The following is a 20,775-nucleotide window of genomic DNA, read 5'->3' as shown; positions in this document are numbered from 1 at the left end:
TGGAGATGCCATATTTACCTAAAAACACGTGGCGGGCAAGGGCGCGGCCATATTAAACCGAAAGCACGTGGCGGTCACGGGCGTCGCCATTTTGAACCGGAACGCGTGGCGAAAACGGGCGCCGCCATGTTGTACGGAAGAGGGTGGCAAGCACGGGCGCCGCCATGTTGTACGGAAGAGGGTGGCAAGTACGGGCGCCGCCATGTTGTACGGAATAGGGTGGCAAGCACGGGCGCCGCCATTTTGAACCGAAAGCAGCACCCCGATGCATCCAAGCGCCGGGAATGGAGGCGGAATACCGTGCCAAGAGCGCGGGGTCGGTCGGCGTCCACCGCTGCCAGCGTCGGGTAAGGTTCAGGCAGGAGATAAGAAGGATGCCTTTGTGAGGGGCGAGGGCCCGAAGGGAACCACAAGAAACACGGCAGCCGACCGGACGTGTCTTCGGCCACAACAAAGATGGCGACCGACCGGAAGTGGCTGCGGCCACAACAAAGATGGCCGCAAGAAAGGGCGGGAAATGAAGGACCAAGGTCCGTGTTTGGGCTGCCTGCCCGCGCCCCGAGCCGTTCTCCGCGGCATTGCCAGGCGTGCGGACACGGGCCGTGCGCCCAGCGGCACCGCGGGCACGCCGGAGCCCGGCGGGCGCCGGCAGGCAGCTGCGGCACGCCTCTCTCTGCCGGGCTCCGCCTCAGGAACGACCCTTCCCGTCTCCAGTCTGTGTTCCCTCCCGGCTCCCCTCCCGCCCGGGGAAACGGAGGAAAACACAAATAACATCGAGGAAGAAAGAACAGCCTGCAGAGCTGCCCGAGCCATCGCCCTGCCCGCAGCCGGGAGCAGCCAGCAGGAGGAGGCAGCTGCTTTCTCAGCCAGAAAGGTGAGAGGTGCGGGAGGGGGTTTCTACCTTTGTCCTCTCTTCTGCCTCCTGTCGCCTGTGTCTGCGGGGCTGGGGAACTTCTGGGCTGCCCCCGTGGAGCAGCTGCAGTCGTTCTTTGGGGGGTGAGGAAAAAAGGCTGAGGGGGACAAGGGGTGGAGACTCGGGGGCTCCCATGTCCTTTGGGGCACCCCAAGGTCCCGAGGAGAGGGAGCCACGCTGCCGTGAAGGAGCAGGTGAGTGGAGAATGGCGGGGGTGTTGCCGGGTGCCGTCCCCCAGAGGGACCCAATGGTGCCAGAACATTCACAGGGAGGGCTGGGTGTAGGAGACAATATAAATATGAAAAATACCTAACTATAGCTTAAATAAATGTTTTATTGGTTTTATTTGGTTAGAGGTAGGATTTTTATAAATAACATAAATATAATTAATATAAGCAAATATAAATGTACAAATATACAATATATACAAACATAAAACTAAAAATATATCTAAAACTAAAACTATGTATAAATGTATGTACGTGTAAATATATATATAAGTATAGAATATAAACAAATAAAAGTATATATGTAGGATATAATATAAATAGTATCATACATGTTATGGTGTACCATATACATAATATATAAATTACAGATATAAATATGAGATACATATATTTTAAAAAATATATATTTTTATACATTATATAAATAATTATATATATAAAAATATAATTTATATATTATTTATTTATATATTTAAATTACATATATATATTTATTTAAAAAATTTGAAATATATTTAAAAAGAAAGGGTTTTTTGGTTTCTATTTGGTTAGTGGCTGAGCTTTTTAATAAATAATATTAAAAAATATAAACGTACAAATATATGTAAGGATATATTTATATACATAAACTAGAAATTAATTTTTGTAATATGTGCATAATTATGTGCATAATAAATTATAAAAGTGTAGTATATATGTTATAATGTAAATTGCATTGTAAATTTATTGAACAATATATGTAATATATATAATATCAAATATGAAAAGGAGTAGAAATTAAATATTAAAAATAGGTGTAAGTTTTCTGTATTTAAAGGGGTTTTTTTTTTTTGTTTTTATTTGGTCAGGGGTAGGGAGTTTTTTAGTTGTGGTCGGGCTTTTTTTGGGGCATTTTGTAGGATTGGGACTCTCCTTTTTGCCCCGGGAGCTCGAGGCTGGCCCGAGCCTGTGGCCTCTCCCGCAGGTGAGTGTGACACGGTAGAGAAGGGAGCCAGGCAGTGCTCTGGGACTTTGAATCTACCCAACTGTTTTCCAAATGTATTTGCAGAGATTCAGCTGTGGGGAAGCTGCAGAGAAGGCTGCCTGGCACAGCCCCCCAGAATGGGCCTCCCCCGACTGGGCTCCCGCAGAGGATGGGGCAGTTGCAGCCCCCTGTCATTCCTGTGAGATTTGGTAAGTCTGGGGAGGGGCTTTCCTGACTGTCCCTGTCTCCAAGCGAGCCGTGCCTCGTTGTCCAGAAGCCCTGCCTGGGCAGCCCGGCCCGGCACAGCTCCATTCCCTCTCCCGGGCTCACCGGAGGGATGCAGAGCCACCAAAGTGCGGGTCAGGCTGGAAAGGGGACGGTGGGGCCTGCGGCCACAGCAGGGGGAAGGACAGGAGGCAAAGCCTCTCGACCAGCCCTGGGCCCAGCCTGCCCAGGAGAAGCTTCCGAGAGGCGCCGGGGCTCTCGTTTGCCCGGAAAGCTGCAGCCGTTGGGGCAGGTCTCGGGCTGTGACCCAGCCCCTGCAGCACTGCAGAGAAAAGGGGCACGTGATGGCCCACGGGGTCGGCTGCAGTCCTTAAGAGCAGTGCCTGCTTTCACCACTGCCTTTTGCTGCCTGCAGAGATCTGTGCTGAGGGTTGGCAGCTCCTGCTGGGGCAAGAGCTGCATCTTCCAAGAGGCAAAGCTGCAGCATCTTCCTCCCCAGGGACTGTCTCCATGCAGGAAGCAGCACAGGGGACTGGCCGAAGGGCTCGGGCTGGGACACGGCCCCAACAGGAGCAGCCCTGGCACACTGACACGGGAGGATGAGCCCAGGTGAGGAGCACGGGCCCAGCGTGGCACCAAGACAGGCATCTCCTGTGGGTTATGTGGGGCTGTGCTGTGCACCCTGGGGGTGCTGACTGACCCCCTTTGTGCCGAGACAGAGGAGATGCTGCTGCACCACGTCCCCAGGAGAGCCCCTGCCTCCTTCTGCTCTCAGGGATGGGACTGGGAGACGCCTCCACGCCGAGAGTGGCACTTGGCATGGCTTCAGTCCCCAGTGGAAGAGGCTGGGCTCCCCGCTGCCCAGAGCTCCTGGTTAGGGACACCCACGCCTGCGCCTGGCTCAGAGTCCAGGGTGCACTCAGTCCGGATCCAGCCTCGAGACTGTTCCTGCTGCAGCTGCAGGTGAGCTCAGCTCTCCCTCAGGGACACCTGTGCCTGTAACAGCTCCAGCCCAGTGGAGCCCCTGCACGAGAGCTGTTCCTGGTTCTCACAGCTCCTGCTCCTGCACCCCTTGCTCACTTACTGCTCAGGATATCTGAGGGCCCAGGTGATTTCTGTTCCTTCTGCTTGTTTCACTTGCAGGTGTTTCCCAGTCCAGCTTGCTGAACCTCCAGCTCTGACTGTTCTTCCTTCCAGCTCTGGCTCTGAGATGCTGCACTTGATGGCTGCTCCAGTTCCTTCCAGCTCTGGGTAAATAACTGGTGTCTCTTGTGTAATCTGTGTCCGTGTTCTGTCGTTTGTGTCCATCTGTGTTACCTGTGTCACATCTCCATGCTTTATCAGCATCCTTCCAAGCCATGGTAGCCAGACTCTACTCGCAACAGGTTCGTGCTGGTGCTCGCTGAGTTTGGGGAAATTTGGGGGATTTTGGGCTGTTTTGAAATAATTTTTAAAGAGTTTTTTAGATTTTATTGGGGGAATTTTTGAGGGTTATTTTGAGGTGGGGGGGATTTAGGGGTTTTTAAAAGGATTTTTGGAGGAATTTTGGGATTTGTTTTTTTAATTTTAAAATTTTTAGGGAATTTTTAAGGGGTTTTTGGGAATTTTTAGGGGTTTTTAAAGGGGATTTTAAAGAGATTTTTTTGGGGATTTTGGGGGTTTTTAAAGAATTTTAAAGGTTTTTTTTTCAGTTTTATTGGGGGAATTTTGGGAGTATTTTGGGAGAGTTAAGGGTTTTTAAAAGGATTTTTGGAGGAATTTTGGGATTTTTTTGGGGATTTTAAAGGGATATTTTAGGGAAATTTAAAGGGTTTTTGGATACTTTTTAGGGTTTTTTTTCTAGGGGATTTTAAAGAGGTTTTGGAGCTTTTAGGGGATTTGGAAGGGTTTTTTTAGGGGATTTTAAAGAGGTTTTTTTTGGATTTTAGTGGAGCTTCGAGGGGTCTTAAAGGGGAATTTTGGGGCTTTTTTGGGATTTTTTTTTAGGTTTTTTGAGGGGTTTGAAGGTTTTCTTAAGGTATTTGTTAGAGGTTTTTAAAGAGTTTTTTGGGGATTTTGAAGTATTTTGGGGGGATTGGGGAAGGTTTTTGGGGATTTTTAGGGGTTTGTGATTTTTTGGGGAAATTTCTGTGCGGTTTGGGATTTTTGTAAGGGTAAATTTGAAAGCTTTTTCGGTTTTTTGGTCGGGTTTGTGTGGTTTCTTTTTTTTTTTCTTGTTTTTGGCCTTTTTTTATTTGAGGGGCTTTTTGGTTTTTTGTTTTTCTGTTTTTTCAGGATTTTAAAATGTTTTAAATGGATTTTTTTTAAATTTTCAACTATATTTTCAATTTCCCCCCCCCTCCCCGAATTTCCCTTTCCAGGTTGGTTTTTTCAAGCGCCACTACAAGGAGATGCTGGAGGGCACCAAGACCCCCGGGGTGCCCCAGGACTGAGTGAGAGGAGCCCAAAAATTTTGGGCACCCCATCCCCCCAAAATATTAAATTCACATGGAAGCTTCCCCTGTATTTGTGTGGAGTTTTTTGAAATTATTTTGGAATTTTTTAGGGGGGGTTTTGGGAAACTGGGGAGGAGGAAACACTAAAAAATAAAAAAATAAATTTAAAAAGGATTTGGGAAAAAAATTGGGGAATTTCACCACAAAAATGTGAAGAGAGCCCCAAAAATCCACACGGGATGAGGTGGTTTTAGCCAAAATCAAAGATTTGGCCCCAAAATCTCCCCAAAGTGGGAGATTCCTCCTAAAAATCCACCTGTGACACCCGAGTTTCACCCAAAACCCATGCTCATGTCTGCTGATCCATCGCTCTGGGCTCAAATAGTCGTGCCTGAGATCTGGGGGTGCTCCCGTACCTGGTTGTGTCCACAAGCGGGATAGGGGGGCGACTATGGCTGCACTACCGGGCTGTGTCCCACTCCTGTCTGGCAATCCATTGCTCTGGGCACCGTTGCTCATGCCCAGGGCAAAGGACCCTAAACCGAACCCCGCGCCTCGGGATACGCGACTGCCGCGCGTGTCACGTGCTTTTGCTACTACATACCTATTGGTCAAGCAGTCTTCTGTGGTACATAGCCGTGATGCAGAGAACTCAGTTCTAAGTGTAGTGCAAAGTGAGAACTACTGTGTGCTGTGCATGCTTTCTCCTTAGCGTTCTGTACACTGCAGTGCTCGTCCCTATGGCAGAACTTACAGAGTGCACGGTACGCTTCCAAGGAGCAGGGCATTCTCGTATGGTACAGAGAGTTTGACAGAAAAGTGCACACGCCAGGCGTGTTTTGGCAGTAGCAATACCTACCAGCCTACCAGCACAGTGTTCTGTGTCAGCAGGAGACGACACTTTACCTCGCCTAAAGAGATATCGCCGCAGGATACATAGCGCGAAGAAGGAGGCTGCAGAGCACTGAAGAGTGCACTTCGCAGCTAATCGCTTGTCAGTGACTGAAAGCATGAAGCAGGATCAACGTCAGCTGGCTTTGCTACTACATACCTATTGGTCAAGCAGTCTTCTGTGTTAAATATCCGTGGTGCAGAGAACTCAGTTCTAAGTGTAGTGCAAAGTGAGAACTACTGTGTGCTGTGCATGCTTTCTCCTTAGCGTTAAGTACACTGCAGTGCTCTTCGCTATGCAGTGTTGAAACAGTGCATTGTAAGCTTACACAGAGCACGGTATTCTCGTATGGTTCAGGGCTTTTAACAGCATTGTGCACATGACAGGAATGTTTTGGCAGCAGCAAAACCCATCAGCAGAGTGTTCTGTGCTAGCAGGAGACGACACTTCAGCTCGCTTAGAGAGAAATCGCCGAAGGCTACAGAGCGCGAACAAGGAAGCCGCAGAGCCCCGGAGTGCTCTTTGCAGCGTAGCGCTTGTCAGTGACTAGAGGCATGAAGCAGGATCAACGTCAGCTTGCTTTGCTACTGCATGCCTGTCCATGAAGCAGCATTCTGTGGTACACAATCGTGATGCAGAGAACTCAGTTCTAAGTGTAGTGCAAAGTGAGAACTACTGTGTGCTGTGCATGCTTTCTCCTTAGCGTTCTGTACACTGCAGTGCTCGTCCCTATGCAGAATTTACAGAGTGCACGGTACGCTTCAAGGAGCAGGGCATTCTCGTATGGTACAGAGAGTTTGACAGAAAAGTGCACACGCCAGGCGTGTTTTGGCAGTAGCAATACCTACCAGCCTACCAGCACAGTGTTCTGTGTCAGCAGGAGACGACACCTTACCTCGCCTAGAGAGATCTCGCCGCAGGACACATAGCGCGAAGAAGGAATCTGCAGAGCACTGGAGAGTGCACTTCGCAGCTAATCGCTTGTCAGTGACTAGAGGCATGAAGCAGGATCAACGTCAGCTTGCTTTGCTACTACATGCCCATTCGCCAAGCAGTCTTCTGTGGTACATAGCCGTGATGCAGAGAACTCAGTTCTAAGTGTAGTGCAAAGTGAGAACTACTGTGTGCTGTGCATGCTTTCTCCTTAGCGTTAAGTACACTGCAGTGCTCTTCGCTATGCAGTGTTGAAACAGTGCATTGTAAGCTTACACAGAGCACGGTATTCTCGTATGGTTCAGGGCTTTTAACAGCAATGTGCACATGACAGGAATGTTTTGGCACTAGCAAAACCCAGCAGCAGAGTGTTCTGTGCTAGCAGGAGACGACACTTCAGCTCGCTTAGAGAGAAATCGCCGAAGGCTACATAGCGCGAACAAGGAAGCCGCAGAGCCGCGGAGTGCTCTTTGCAGCGTAGCGCTTGTCAGTGACTAGGGGCATGAAGCAGGATCAGCGTCAGCTTGCTTTGCTACTACATGCCTGTTCATGAAGCAGCATTCTGTGGTACACAACCGTGATGCAGAGAACTCATTTCTAAGTGTAGTGTAAAGTGGGAACTACTGTGTGCTGTGCATGCTTTCTCCTTAGCGTTAAGTACACTGCAGTGCTCTTCACTATGCAGAGTTTAAATAGTGCATTGTAAGCTTACAAAAAGCAGGGTAATATCGTACGCTACAGTGGTTTTAACAGCAAAGTGAACAAGCCAGGCGTCTTTTGGCAGCAGCAAAACCCATCAGCAGAGTGTTCTGTGCTATCAGGATGTTGCCTTTAGGAGCTGGAACAGAGATCACACAGATTTAGGGGAAATAAATAGGTATTTATTGAGAGGTCTTCAAAGGCCACACCCTGGCAGCAACAGTGCCACAGCGTGGCCCCTGCCCTGCCCGAGTGGCTCCAAGGTGGATTCAAAAGAGAGCTTGGTCACTTGATTTTACATTTTTATAAACTTCAGTCCATTTACATACAGGAGTCAACCATCCAATTAATAGTCTCAAATTTTTGTAAGGTGTTATCCTCCTCTTCTCCTGGATGGCCCGCCCTCCTCTTTTCACGCTGTTTATACTTAGGGCCTAAAGTTTGAAGAAACTGTCCTTGAATCAATAGCTCGAATCGGACTATTTTGTCTTCACCACCTTAAGCTCAACGGAAAGCATACCCAAGCAGAACAGAAAACTCCAAACTTAAGGCATCATTTCCCCCCTTTAGAGGCTTGACAAGGCCTCTACCTTGTCAAGTCTCTATTTTAAATTTTACTAACAGTAAACACCCAATAACCGATAAGTATCTAATAACAGAAGTTCTAACATTAGATAAATATCTAATAGTAAATACATATTAATAAACATACACCTTATAACTAATAACTAATAACAATAAACATCTAATAAGAATAATATTTTATACAGCCAAATGTTACATAAAGAATAATGGTAATTAAATGCAAAAGAGAAATCACCTAAAATATGTTATCATTAACATCAGTCTTTGTTGTTATAATTGTTCGGGAGCTGAAGCTTTCTTAATTCTGGAATAGTGAATCCAGGGTCCTCTGTCAGCAACTTTAACTGCACTAAAGGTTGTCAGCAGGACTTTGAATGGCCCTTTCCACTTAGCTTGCAGAGGATCACTGTCCCACCATTTTACATAGACCCAAGCTCCAGGTTGGAACGGATGTGCAGGTGTGTCCAGTCCTGTGGGTCTGGATAACACGATGTAACGCTGAAGCTTCTGTAAAGTGGAACCTAAAGCCATTAAATAGCGCTGCAGATCACATTTCCCCTTCAGATGAATTTCACCTGGAATGTGTGGACTTTGATATGGTCTGCCATACAGTATTTCATAGGGACTGATGTTACCCCTCCGCCTCGGTTGAATGCGAATTCTCAATAAAGCTATAGGTAGGGCCTGAACCCACGTCATGGATGTCTCCTGACAAATTTTACTAATTTGTCTCTTAAGAGTCCCATTCAATACGTTCAACTTTACCACTCGCTTGGGGTCTATAAGGTGTGTGTGGATCCCAAGTAATTCCCAAAATCTGGCTAACATCTTTGACCACTGTTGTGACAAAGTGTGGTCCCCTATCTGATGATATTCCCAAGGGAACCCCAAATCTCGGAATTATGTGGTTAAACAAAACTTTCACCACCTCCCTAGCTGTGTTAGTGCGACAGGGGTAAGCTTCTGGCCATCCACTGAAGGTGTCAACCAATACCAGTATGTACCGGTATCCCTCTTTGCGTGGTAACTCCGCAAAATCTATTTGCCAGTAATCCCCAGGAAGATCTCCTGCCTTTGTTATTCCTAATGCAACTCTCTTTCTTGTGTCGGGGTTGTTTTTACAGCAAATCTCACATTTACTCACTACTGATTGTATAATATCAATCATTCCCTTCCCTATTACTACCTTTCTTAGGTGTTTCAAAAGGTTTTCAACCCCATAATGTGTGGTTTCGTGTTCTCTCTGAACTAATTCCCGAAGGATCAGGGGTGGGACTACCACCTGGTTCTTCGGGGTAACAGCCCACCCACTTTCTGCGATTTTAGCTTTAAGGAATTTTATTAGTTTGTGGTCTGCCTGATCATATTTTGGGGTGTACCCTGACAAATCAATCTCTTTCTGTGGCATTACTGCAAGAATACCCTTTTCTGCAATCCTTCTTGCCATTTTATCAGCAAAGCAATTTCCCAATTCTGGAGCAGTTTTCCCCTTTTGGTGACCTCTACAGTGCATGACAGCTACTTCTGCAGGTCTTTTAATGCTCTCTAAGAGGGCGAGTATTTGCTCAGCATGTTTAATTTGATTACCTTGAGCATTCAAAAGTCCTCTCTCTTTCCAAACGGCTCCATGGGCATGGACAACACTAAATGCATATTTGGAATCGGTCCATATATTTACCTTTTTTCCCTCACTCAGGTCTAGAGCTCTTGTTAGTGCAATCAGCTCAGCTTTCTGCGATGACACATCTGCTGGCAGGGCCTTTGCCTCGATCACCTTATCCTGTGTGGTCACTGCATAGCCTGTCATCCTTTTACCATTTTTCATGAAGCTGCTTCCGTCAGTAAAGAGTTCCCAATCTGGATTCTCCATGGGCACATCCTTCAGATCTGGTCGGCTGGAATAGACCTCCTCAATTATCTGCAAGCAGTCATGCTCTGGCTCATTGTCAATTAAGATGGAGGACAGAAACATAGCAGGGTTAAAAACAGAAGTTGTTTTTAGGGTAACATCATCTTGCTCTAACAACAGTGATTGGTATTTCAACACCCGGTTGCCAGACAGCCAATGTCCCCCCTTTTGCTCAAGGACAGCTGCCACGGCATGGGGTACATACACCACAATGTGTTGCCCAAGGGTAAGTTTTCGGGCCTCCTGGATTAAAATGACAGTGGCTGCCACAGCCTTTAGGCACCCCGGCCAACCTTGGGCAACGCTATCCAACTGTTTGGAAAAGTAGGCCACAGCTCTCCGCTGGTTCCCGAGACGCTGTGCTAGCACCCCCAAAGCCATGTTCTGTCTCTCATATGTAAAAAGTTCAAAAGGTTTAGTTAAATCTGGCAGTCCCAATGCTGGAGCTGACATCAGTGAGTGTTTCAGCTGTTTAAAAGCTGCTCTAGCGTGTTCAGTCCATGGAATAATTCCTCTCTCGGCTGCTTTTAAGGCCCTATATAGAGGTTTTACTAGAAGTCCCTCAATCAGGACATCCACCACACCCTGGGCACCTAAAAAATGAAGAAATGAAGAGGATCCAGACTAGCAGGAAAAACAACAGAGGTAGAATGCAACACTCCAAGAATACACAGTATCTTTTTAGTTTATCAAAAGCTCGCTGGCAGCGCCGGAGCGGCGGGTTTGGGGGGTGCCGGGGGAAGCTCAGCGCGGGGAAATCCCCGCACCGCCCTCCCGCGCACGGCCGGCGGCACGGGAGCCCCGGCAGCAGCCCGGAGCAGCAGCGGCAGCGCCGTGCTCGGCCCCAGCGCCCGCCCCGATGCCGCCGGGTGCCCGAGCCCCACATTCCGCCCGCCGAGGGAGCGGCGGCAACGCTTGGACGAGATCGGCTGCCGGCACCGGCAGCAGTCGAAGCGGAAGCCCTGTCACGTTAGCGACCGCACGGCAGCGGCCCGGGCTCCGCCCACGGCCCCGCACGTCATCGGGTCGGCCCCCCCCGCATCACAGCCGCGGCCACGCCCCCCGCGTTGCAGTGACGGCCACGCCCCCGGCGTCACTGCCGCGGCCCCGACCCTCCCGTCACGGCCGCGGCCCGCCCCCCCCCGCGTCACCGCCTCGCCACGCTCCCGCGCGTCATAGGGTCGGCCCGCCCCTCCATGTCATCGGGTCACCCTGTCGGCCCGACCACTTTAATCGGGGCCGCAAAAACTGTCCCCTATCACACGGCAGAATGGCCGCCGACATACTGTCCGGCAACACGTGACTATGTAGTCGCAGGCACACTTGTCCAGCACCACGCGGCCGCGTTGGAGATGCCATATTTACCTAAAAACACGTGGCGGGCAAGGGCGCGGCCATATTAAACCGAAAGCACGTGGCGGTCACGGGCGTCGCCATTTTGAACCGGAACGCGTGGCGAAAACGGGCGCCGCCATGTTGTACGGAAGAGGGTGGCAAGCACGGGCGCCGCCATGTTGTACGGAAGAGGGTGGCAAGTACGGGCGCCGCCATGTTGTACGGAATAGGGTGGCAAGCACGGGCGCCGCCATTTTGAACCGAAAGCAGCACCCCGATGCATCCAAGCGCCGGGAATGGAGGCGGAATACCGTGCCAAGAGCGCGGGGTCGGTCGGCGTCCACCGCTGCCAGCGTCGGGTAAGGTTCAGGCAGGAGATAAGAAGGATGCCTTTGTGAGGGGCGAGGGCCCGAAGGGAACCACAAGAAACACGGCAGCCGACCGGACGTGTCTTCGGCCACAACAAAGATGGCGACCGACCGGAAGTGGCTGCGGCCACAACAAAGATGGCCGCAAGAAAGGGCGGGAAATGAAGGACCAAGGTCCGTGTTTGGGCTGCCTGCCCGCGCCCCGAGCCGTTCTCCGCGGCATTGCCAGGCGTGCGGACACGGGCCGTGCGCCCAGCGGCACCGCGGGCACGCCGGAGCCCGGCGGGCGCCGGCAGGCAGCTGCGGCACGCCTCTCTCTGCCGGGCTCCGCCTCAGGAACGACCCTTCCCGTCTCCAGTCTGTGTTCCCTCCCGGCTCCCCTCCCGCCCGGGGAAACGGAGGAAAACACAAATAACATCGAGGAAGAAAGAACAGCCTGCAGAGCTGCCCGAGCCATCGCCCTGCCCGCAGCCGGGAGCAGCCAGCAGGAGGAGGCAGCTGCTTTCTCAGCCAGAAAGGTGAGAGGTGCGGGAGGGGGTTTCTACCTTTGTCCTCTCTTCTGCCTCCTGTCGCCTGTGTCTGCGGGGCTGGGGAACTTCTGGGCTGCCCCCGTGGAGCAGCTGCAGTCGTTCTTTGGGGGGTGAGGAAAAAAGGCTGAGGGGGACAAGGGGTGGAGACTCGGGGGCTCCCATGTCCTTTGGGGCACCCCAAGGTCCCGAGGAGAGGGAGCCACGCTGCCGTGAAGGAGCAGGTGAGTGGAGAATGGCGGGGGTGTTGCCGGGTGCCGTCCCCCAGAGGGACCCAATGGTGCCAGAACATTCACAGGGAGGGCTGGGTGTAGGAGACAATATAAATATGAAAAATACCTAACTATAGCTTAAATAAATGTTTTATTGGTTTTATTTGGTTAGAGGTAGGATTTTTATAAATAACATAAATATAATTAATATAAGCAAATATAAATGTACAAATATACAATGTATACAAACATAAAACTAAAAATATATCTAAAACTAAAACTAAAACTATGTATAAATGTATGTACGTGTAAATATATATATAAGTATAGAATATAAACAAATAAAAGTATATATGTAGGATATAATATAAATAGTATCATACATGTTATGGTGTACCATATACATAATATATAAATTACAGATATAAATATGAGATACATATATTTTAAAAAATATATATTTTTATATATTATATAAATAATTATATATATAAAAATATAATTTATATATTATTTATTTATATATTTAAATTACATATATATATATTTATTTAAAAAAATTTGAAATATATTTAAAAAGAAAGGGTTTTTTGGTTTCTATTTGGTTAGTGGCTGATCTTTTTAAATAAATAATATTAAAAAATATAAACGTACAAATATATGTAAGGATATATTTATATACATAAACTAGAAATTAATTTTTGTAATATGTGCATAATTATGTGCATAATAAATTATAAAAGTGTAGTATATATGTTATAATGTAAATTGCATTGTAAATTTATTGAACAATATATGTAATATATATAATATCAAATATGAAAAGGAGTAGAAATTAAATATTAAAAATAGGTGTAAGTTTTCTGTATTTAAAGGGGTTTTTTTTTTTTTTGTTTTTATTTGGTCAGGGGTAGGGAGTTTTTTAGTTGTGGTCGGGCTTTTTTTGGGGCATTTTGTAGGATTGGGACTCTCCTTTTTGCCCCGGGAGCTCGAGGCTGGCCCGAGCCTGTGGCCTCTCCCGCAGGTGAGTGTGACACGGTAGAGAAGGGAGCCAGGCAGTGCTCTGGGACTTTGAATCTACCCAACTGTTTTCCAAATGTATTTGCAGAGATTCAGCTGTGGGGAAGCTGCAGAGAAGGCTGCCTGGCACAGCCCCCCAGAATGGGCCTCCCCCGACTGGGCTCCCGCAGAGGATGGGGCAGTTGCAGCCCCCTGTCATTCCTGTGAGATTTGGTAAGTCTGGGGAGGGGTTTCCTGACTGTCCCTGTCTCCAAGCGAGCCGTGCCTCGTTGTCCAGAAGCCCTGCCTGGGCAGCCCGGCCCTGGCACAGCTCCATTCCCTCTCCCGGGCTCACCAGGAGGGATGCAGAGCCACCAAAGTGCGGGTCAGGCTGGAAAGGGGACGGTGGGGCCTGCGGCCACAGCAGGGGGAAGGACAGGAGGCAAAGCCTCTCGACCAGCCCTGGGCCCAGCCTGCCCAGGAGAAGCTTCCGAGAGGCGCCGGGGCTCTCGTTTGCCCGGAAAGCTGCAGCCGTTGGGGCAGGTCTCGGGCTGTGACCCAGCCCCTGCAGCACTGCAGAGAAAAGGGGCACGTGATGGCCCACGGGGTCGGCTGCAGTCCTTAAGAGCAGTGCCTGCTTTCACCACTGCCTTTTGCTGCCTGCAGAGATCTGTGCTGAGGGTTGGCAGCTCCTGCTGGGGCAAGAGCTGCATCTTCCAAGAGGCAAAGCTGCAGCATCTTCCTCCCCAGGGACTGTCTCCATGCAGGAAGCAGCACAGGGGACTGGCCGAAGGGCTCGGGCTGGGACACGGCCCCAACAGGAGCAGCCCTGGCACACTGACACGGGAGGATGAGCCCAGGTGAGGAGCACGGGCCCAGCGTGGCACCAAGACAGGCATCTCCTGTGGGTTATGTGGGGCTGTGCTGTGCACCCTGGGGGTGCTGACTGACCCCCTTTGTGCTGAGACAGAGGAGATGCTGCTGCACCACGTCCCCAGGAGAGCCCCTGCCTCCTTCTGCTCTCAGGGATGGGACTGGGAGACGCCTCCACGCCGAGAGTGGCACTTGGCATGGCTTCAGTCCCCAGTGGAAGAGGCTGGGCTCCCCGCTGCCCAGAGCTCCTGGTTAGGGACACCCACGCCTGCGCCTGGCTCAGAGTCCAGGGTGCACTCAGTCCGGATCCAGCCTCGAGATATTCCTGCTGCAGCTGCAGGTGAGCTCAGCTCTCCCTCAGGGACACCTGTGCCTGTAACAGCTCCAGCCCATGGAGCCCCTGCACGAGAGCTGTTCCTGGTTCTCACAGCTCCTGCTCCTGCACCCCTTGCTCACTTACTGCTCAGGATATCTGAGGGCCCAGGTGATTTCTGTTCCTTCTGCTTGTTTCACTTGCAGGTGTTTCCCAGTCCAGCTTGCTGAACCTCCAGCTCTGACTGTTCTTCCTTCCAGCTCTGGCTCTGAGATGCTGCACTTGATGGCTGCTCCAGTTCCTTCCAGCTCTGGGTAAATAACTGGTGTCTCTTGTGTAATCTGTGTCCGTGTTCTGTCGTTTGTGTCCATCTGTGTTACCTGTGTCACATCTCCATGCTTTATCAGCATCCTTCCAAGCCATGGTAGCCAGACTCTACTCGCAACAGGTTCGTGCTGGTGCTCGCTGAGTTTGGGGAAATTTGGGGGATTTTGGGCAGTTTTGAAATAATTTTTAAAGAGTTTTTTAGATTTTATTGGGGGAATTTTTGAGGGTTATTTTGAGGTGGGGGGGATTTAGGGGTTTTTAAAAGGATTTTTGGAGGAATTTTGGGATTTGTTTTTTTTAATTTTAAAATTTTTAGTGAATTTTTAAGGGGTTTTTGGGAATTTTTAGGGGTTTTTAAAGGGGATTTTAAAGAGATTTTTTTGGGGATTTTGGGGGTTTTTAAAGAATTTTAAAGGTTTTTTTTTCAGTTTTATTGGGGGAATTTTGGGAGTATTTTGGGAGAGTTAAGGGTTTTTAAAAGGATTTTTGGAGGAATTTTGGGATTTTTTTTGGGATTTTAAAGGGATATTTTAGGGAAATTTAAAGGGTTTTTGGATACTTTTTAGGGTTTTTTTTCTAGGGGATTTTAAAGAGGTTTTGGAGCTTTTAGGGGATTTGGAAGGGTTTTTTTAGGGGATTTTAAAGAGGTTTTTTTTGGATTTTAGTGGAGCTTCGAGGGGTCTTAAAGGGGAATTTTGGGGCTTTTTTGGGATTTTTTTTTAGGTTTTTTGAGGGGTTTGAAGGTTTTCTTAAGGTATTTGTTAGAGGTTTTTAAAGAGTTTTTTGGGGATTTTGAAGTATTTTGGGGGGATTGGGGAAGGTTTTTGGGGATTTTTAGGGGTTTGTGATTTTTTGGGGAAATTTCTGTGCGGTTTGGGATTTTTGTAAGGGTAAATTTGAAAGCTTTTTCGGTTTTTTGGTCGGGTTTGTGTGGTTTCTTTTTTTTTTTCTTGTTTTTGGCCTTTTTTTATTTGAGGGGCTTTTTGGTTTTTTGTTTTTCTGTTTTTTCAGGATTTTAAAATGTTTTAAATGGATTTTTTTAAATTTTCAACTATATTTTCAATTTCCCCCCCCCCCCTCCCCGAATTTCCCTTTCCAGGTTGGTTTTTTCAAGCGCCACTACAAGGAGATGCTGGAGGGCACCAAGACCCCCGGGGTGCCCCAGGACTGAGTGAGAGGAGCCCAAAAATTTTGGGCACCCCATCCCCCCAAAATATTAAATTCACATGGAAGCTTCCCCTGTATTTGTGTGGAGTTTTTTGAAATTATTTTGGAATTTTTTAGGGGGGGTTTTGGGAAACTGGGGAGGAGGAAACACTAAAAAATAAAAAAATAAATTTAAAAAGGATTTGGGAAAAAAATTGGGGAATTTCACCACAAAAATGTGAAGAGAGCCCCAAAAATCCACACGGGATGAGGTGGTTTTAGCCAAAATCAAAGATTTGGCCCCGAAATCTCCCCAAAGTGGGAGATTCCTCCTAAAAATCCACCTGTGACACCCGAGTTTCACCCAAAACCCATGCTCATGTCTGCTGATCCATCGCTCTGGGCTCAAATAGTCGTGCCTGAGATCTGGGGGTGCTCCTGTACCTGGTTGTGTCCACAAGCGGGATAGGGGGGCGACTATGGCTGCACTACCGGGCTGTGTCCCACTCCTGTCTGGCAATCCATTGCTCTGGGCACCGTTGCTCATGCCCAGGGCAAAGGACCCTAAACCGAACCCCGCGCCTCGGGATACGCGACTGCCGCGCGTGTCACGTGCTTTTGCTACTACATACCTATTGGTCAAGCAGTCTTCTGTGGTACATAGCCGTGATGCAGAGAACTCAGTTCTAAGTGTAGTGCAAAGTGAGAACTACTGTGTGCTGTGCATGCTTTCTCCTTAGCGTTCTGTACACTGCAGTGCTCGTCCCTATGCAGAACTTACAGAGTGCACGGTACGCTTCCAAGGAGCAGGGCATTCTCGTATGGTACAGAGAGTTTGACAGAAAAGTGCACACGCCAGGCGTGTTTTGGCAGTAGCAATACCTACCAGCCTACCAGCACAGTGTTCTGTGTCAGCAGGAGACGACACTTTACCTCGCCTAAAGAGATATCGCCGCAGGATACATAGCGCGAAGAAGGAGGCTGCAGAGCACTGGAGAGTGCACTTCGCAGCTAATTGCTTGTCAGTGACTGAAAGCATGAAGCAGGATCAACGTCAGCTGGCTTTGCTACTACATACCTATTGGTCAAGCAGTCTTCTGTGTTAAATATCCGTGGTGCAGAGAACTCAGTTCTAAGTGTAGTGCAAAGTGAGAACTACTGTGTGCTGTGCATGCTTTCTCCTTAGCGTTAAGTACACTGCAGTGCTCTTCGCTATGCAGTGTTGAAACAGTGCATTGTAAGCTTACACAGAGCACGGTATTCTCGTATGGTTCAGGGCTTTTAACAGCAATGTGCACATGACAGGAATGTTTTGGCACTAGCAAAACCCATCAGCAGAGTGTTCTGTGCTAGCAGGAGACGACACTTCAGCTCGCTTAGAGAGAAATCGCCGAAGGCTACATAGCGCGAACAAGGAAGCCGCAGAGCCGCGGAGTGCTCTTTGCAGCGTAGCGCTTGTCAGTGACTAGAGGCATGAAGCAGGATCAACGTCAGCTTGCTTTGCTACTGCATGCCTGTCCATGAAGCAGCATTCTGTGGTACACAATCGTGATGCAGAGAACTCAGTTCTAAGTGTAGTGCAAAGTGAGAACTACTGTGTGCTGTGCATGCTTTCTCCTTAGCGTTCTGTACACTGCAGTGCTCGTCCCTATGGCAGAATTTACAGAGTGCACGGTACGCTTCCAAGGAGCAGGGCATTCTCGTATGGTACAGAGAGTTTGACAGAAAAGTGCACACGCCAGGCGTGTTTTGGCACTAGCAATACCTACCAGCCTACCAGCACAGTGTTCTGTGTTAGCAGGAGACGACACTTTACCTCGCCTAAAGAGATATCGCCGCAGGATACATAGTGCGAAGAAGGAATCTGCAGAGCACTGAAGAGTGCACTTCGCAGCTAATCGCTTGTCAGTGACTAGGGGCATGAAGCAGGATCAACGTCAGCTGGCTTTGCTACTACATAGCCATTCGCCAAGCAGTCTTCTGTGGTACATATCCGTGATGCAGAGAACTCAGTTCTAAGTGTAGTGCAAAGTGAGAACTACTGTGTGCTGTGCATGCTTTCGCATGCTTTCTCCTTAGCGTTCTGTACACTGCAGTGCTCGTCCCTATGGCAGAATTTACAGAGTGCACGGTAAGCTTTCAAGGAGCAGGGCATTCTCGTATGGTACAGAGAGTTTGACAGAAAAGTGCACACGCCAGGCGTGTTTTGGCACTAGCAAAACCTAGCAGCAGAGTGTTCTGTGTTAGCAGGAGACGACACCCTACCTCGCCTAGAGAGATCTCGCCGCAGGACACATAGCGCGAAGAAGGAATCTGCAGAGCACTGGAGAGTGCACTTGGCAGCTAATCGCTTGTCAGTGACTAGAGGCATGAAGCAGGATCAACGTCAGCTTGCTTTGCTACTACATGCCCATTCGCCAAGCAGTCTTCTGTGGTACATAGCCGTGATGCAGAGAACTCAGTTCTAAGTGTAGTGCAAAGTGAGAACTACTGTGTGCTGTGCATGCTTTCTCCTTAGCGTTAAGTACACTGCAGTGCTCTTCGCTATGCAGTGTTGAAACAGTGCATTGTAAGCTTACACAGAGCACGGTATTCTCGTATGGTTCAGGGCTTTTAACAGCAATGTGCACATGACAGGAATGTTTTGGCACTAGCAAAACCCATCAGCAGAGTGTTCTGTGCTAGCAGGAGACGACACTTCAGCTCGCTTAGAGAGAAATCGCCGAAGGCTACAGAGCGCGAACAAGGAAGCCGCAGAGCCCCGGAGTGCTCTTTGCAGCGTACCGCTTGTCAGTGACTAGGGGCATGAAGCAGGATCAACGTCAGCTTGCTTTGCTACTACATGCCTGTCCATGAAGCAGCATTCTGTGTCACACAATCGTGATGCAGAGGACTCAGTTCTAAGTGTAGTGCAAAGTGAGAACTACTGTGTGCTGTGCATGCTTTCTCCTTAGCGTTCTGTACACTGCAGTGCTCGTCCCTATGCAGAACTTACAGAGTGCACGGTAAGCTTCCAAGGAGCAGGTCATTCTCGTATGGTACAGAGAGTTTGACAGGAAAGTGCACACGCCAGGCGTGTTTCGGCAGTAGCAAAACCTAGCAGCAGAGTGTTCTGTGTTAGCAGGAGACGACACCCTACCTCGCCTAGAGAGATATCGCCGCAGGACACATAGCGCGAAGAAGGAATCTGCAGAGCATTGGAGAGTGCACTTCGCAGCAGATCTCTTGTCAGTGACTAGAGGCATGAAGCAGGATCAACGTCAGCTTGCTTTGCTACTACATGCCTATTCGCCAAGCAGTCTTCTGTGGTACATAGCCGTGATGCAGAGAACTCAGTTCTAAGTGTAGTGCAAAGTGAGAACTACTGTGTGCTGTGCATGCTTTCTCCTTAGCGTTCTGTACACTGCAGTGCTTGTCCCTATGGCAGAATTTACAGAGTGCACGGTAAGCTTCCAAGGAGCAGGGCATTCTCGTATGGTACAGAGAGTTTGACAGGAAAGTGCACACGCCAGGCGTGTTTCGGCAGTATTAAAACCTAGCAACAGAGTGTTCTGTGTTAGCAGGAAACGACACCTTACCTCGCCTTGAGAAAACTCGCCGCAGGACACATAGCGCGAAGAAGGAATCTGCAGAGTACTGGAGAGTGCACTTGGCAGCTAATCGCTTGTCAGTGACTAGAGGCATGAAGCTTCTCATCCATCTTCCCTTTTGGAGTTGAGCAGCACAGAGGCACATGTGCCGCCTCCTCCTGCTGAGCACAGAGATCAACCTCCTCCCTAGCTGCATGAGCAGCTGCCCACTCCCAAACCCGTTCTTGCAGCAGTCTGGTTAAATGGTGGCTACAGTCCTCCTGCAGTGACAGAGGTGGTTGAGCTAAAACAGTGGTCCTGTAGAAGGGTGGAGTTTTCCTCTGAAGGTCCAGGAATGATGTGGAAAAGGTCTAGTTTTCCTCGAGAATCCAGTGAAAAGACAGTATCTGGTAGTCCAAAATCTCAGTTTTTTTATCTAGGTAGAAAAGGCTTGGTTCCTCTCCCTGACTGGAGCATCTCTCAATGGGATGATGTAATTTTATCAGTCATAGAGTGGGACTTAATGGCTCAGCAGCAGATGATATCTTCCTGGAGGGGGGGAAGATGGGTTGTGGAAAAGATAAAGATGATTGCCCCACCTAGTCTTAAAGATGGCCCATTAGCAGATAGTATGTGCCACAGAGATAAGGAATCACTACCCCACCCGGCTTCAACAGGTGGTGATAGAATACACATTTCTGGCCACATCAACCCAACACAGTGGGGAAGAGTAAGCAGGGCTTAAAAGCATCTCAAGACTGGTCATCTGCTGGGCTTGGCTATTGATTCCCTCTGTAATATTTGTGGTGTCGTTTAGGAACTGTATTGCATGGGTCTGGATCCTGAAGATCATTGAATACTGTGATCCTTGACTGTCAACTTCAGCACCCATGAGGATATATTTGGACAAACATTGGCTACCAGGAGGTGTCTGCCAATTCCAGTGCTGCTTCTTTTAACACAGTGTGCCATTATTCATGTGCCAGCAGTTCCATTGTTGTAAAAAGCAATATAAACAATCAGCATAACCCAACCCCAAACTGAGTGGGAGTTACAGATACATGGCCATGGAAGCTTGTATTGGAAAGCAATTTCTTCCTGAGTGCAGTTGTCAAATTCTGGAGACCACTGTGTGTTGTCAACTGTTTGGAAGGAAAGGGTTCCCAAAGTAGTGGATGGGCAATAAATCACATATAAGCAAAGGAGTAGAAGCTCTCTCTCCTGGCTTGCCAGCTCCATACACTTCAGAGGAATTATAGTGATGCTAGTTTCATGAAAAATAAAAACAAAGAGATCTTCTGAGTAATTCAAAACCCCCTTG

The 20,775-nt window shown here is 48.6% G+C and overlaps 3 protein-coding genes across 4 annotated transcripts; 2 read left to right on the top strand and 1 right to left on the bottom strand.

Annotated features, from left to right (window-relative positions):
* Positions 1–240: 240 nt before the first annotated feature.
* LOC130266808 (uncharacterized) lies at positions 241–4,943 on the top strand. Of its 2 annotated transcripts, none has more exons than XM_056516072.1 (5): positions 241–874; positions 2,192–2,316; positions 2,832–2,941; positions 3,476–3,583; positions 4,693–4,943. In XM_056516072.1, the coding sequence occupies exons 1-3, from the start codon at positions 266–268 to the stop codon at positions 2,920–2,922; spliced, it is 825 nt and encodes a 274-aa protein (XP_056372047.1). In that variant the 5' UTR covers positions 241–265; the 3' UTR covers positions 2,923–2,941; positions 3,476–3,583; positions 4,693–4,943. The 2 variants fall into 2 exon arrangements, 1 of the variants encoding a protein (XP_056372047.1); XR_008842997.1 differs by having other exon boundaries at positions 285–874; positions 3,530–3,583.
* Positions 4,944–7,338: 2,395 nt separating this feature from the next.
* LOC130266810 (uncharacterized) lies at positions 7,339–11,597 on the bottom strand. The gene is made up of 3 exons (XM_056516074.1): positions 11,151–11,597; positions 9,188–10,378; positions 7,339–7,430 (listed from the first exon to the last, which is right to left on the bottom strand). Exons 2-3 carry the CDS (start codon positions 10,236–10,238, stop codon positions 7,339–7,341), a joined length of 1,143 nt encoding a protein of 380 aa, XP_056372049.1. The 5' UTR covers positions 10,239–10,378; positions 11,151–11,597.
* Positions 11,398–14,433, top strand: LOC130266809 (uncharacterized). Its single transcript, XM_056516073.1, has 3 exons — positions 11,398–12,006; positions 13,336–13,460; positions 13,977–14,433. The coding sequence occupies exons 1-3, from the start codon at positions 11,398–11,400 to the stop codon at positions 14,065–14,067; spliced, it is 825 nt and encodes a 274-aa protein (XP_056372048.1). The 3' UTR covers positions 14,068–14,433.
* Positions 14,434–20,775: the final 6,342 nt, after the last annotated feature.

Source organism: Oenanthe melanoleuca, unplaced genomic scaffold (assembly GCF_029582105.1).
Source record: "Oenanthe melanoleuca isolate GR-GAL-2019-014 unplaced genomic scaffold, OMel1.0 S253, whole genome shotgun sequence".
Classification (NCBI taxonomy): Eukaryota; Metazoa; Chordata; class Aves; order Passeriformes; family Muscicapidae; genus Oenanthe; species Oenanthe melanoleuca.
Note: the sequence above shows the minus strand (reverse complement) of the source record. Positions and strands in the feature narration are given on the sequence as shown.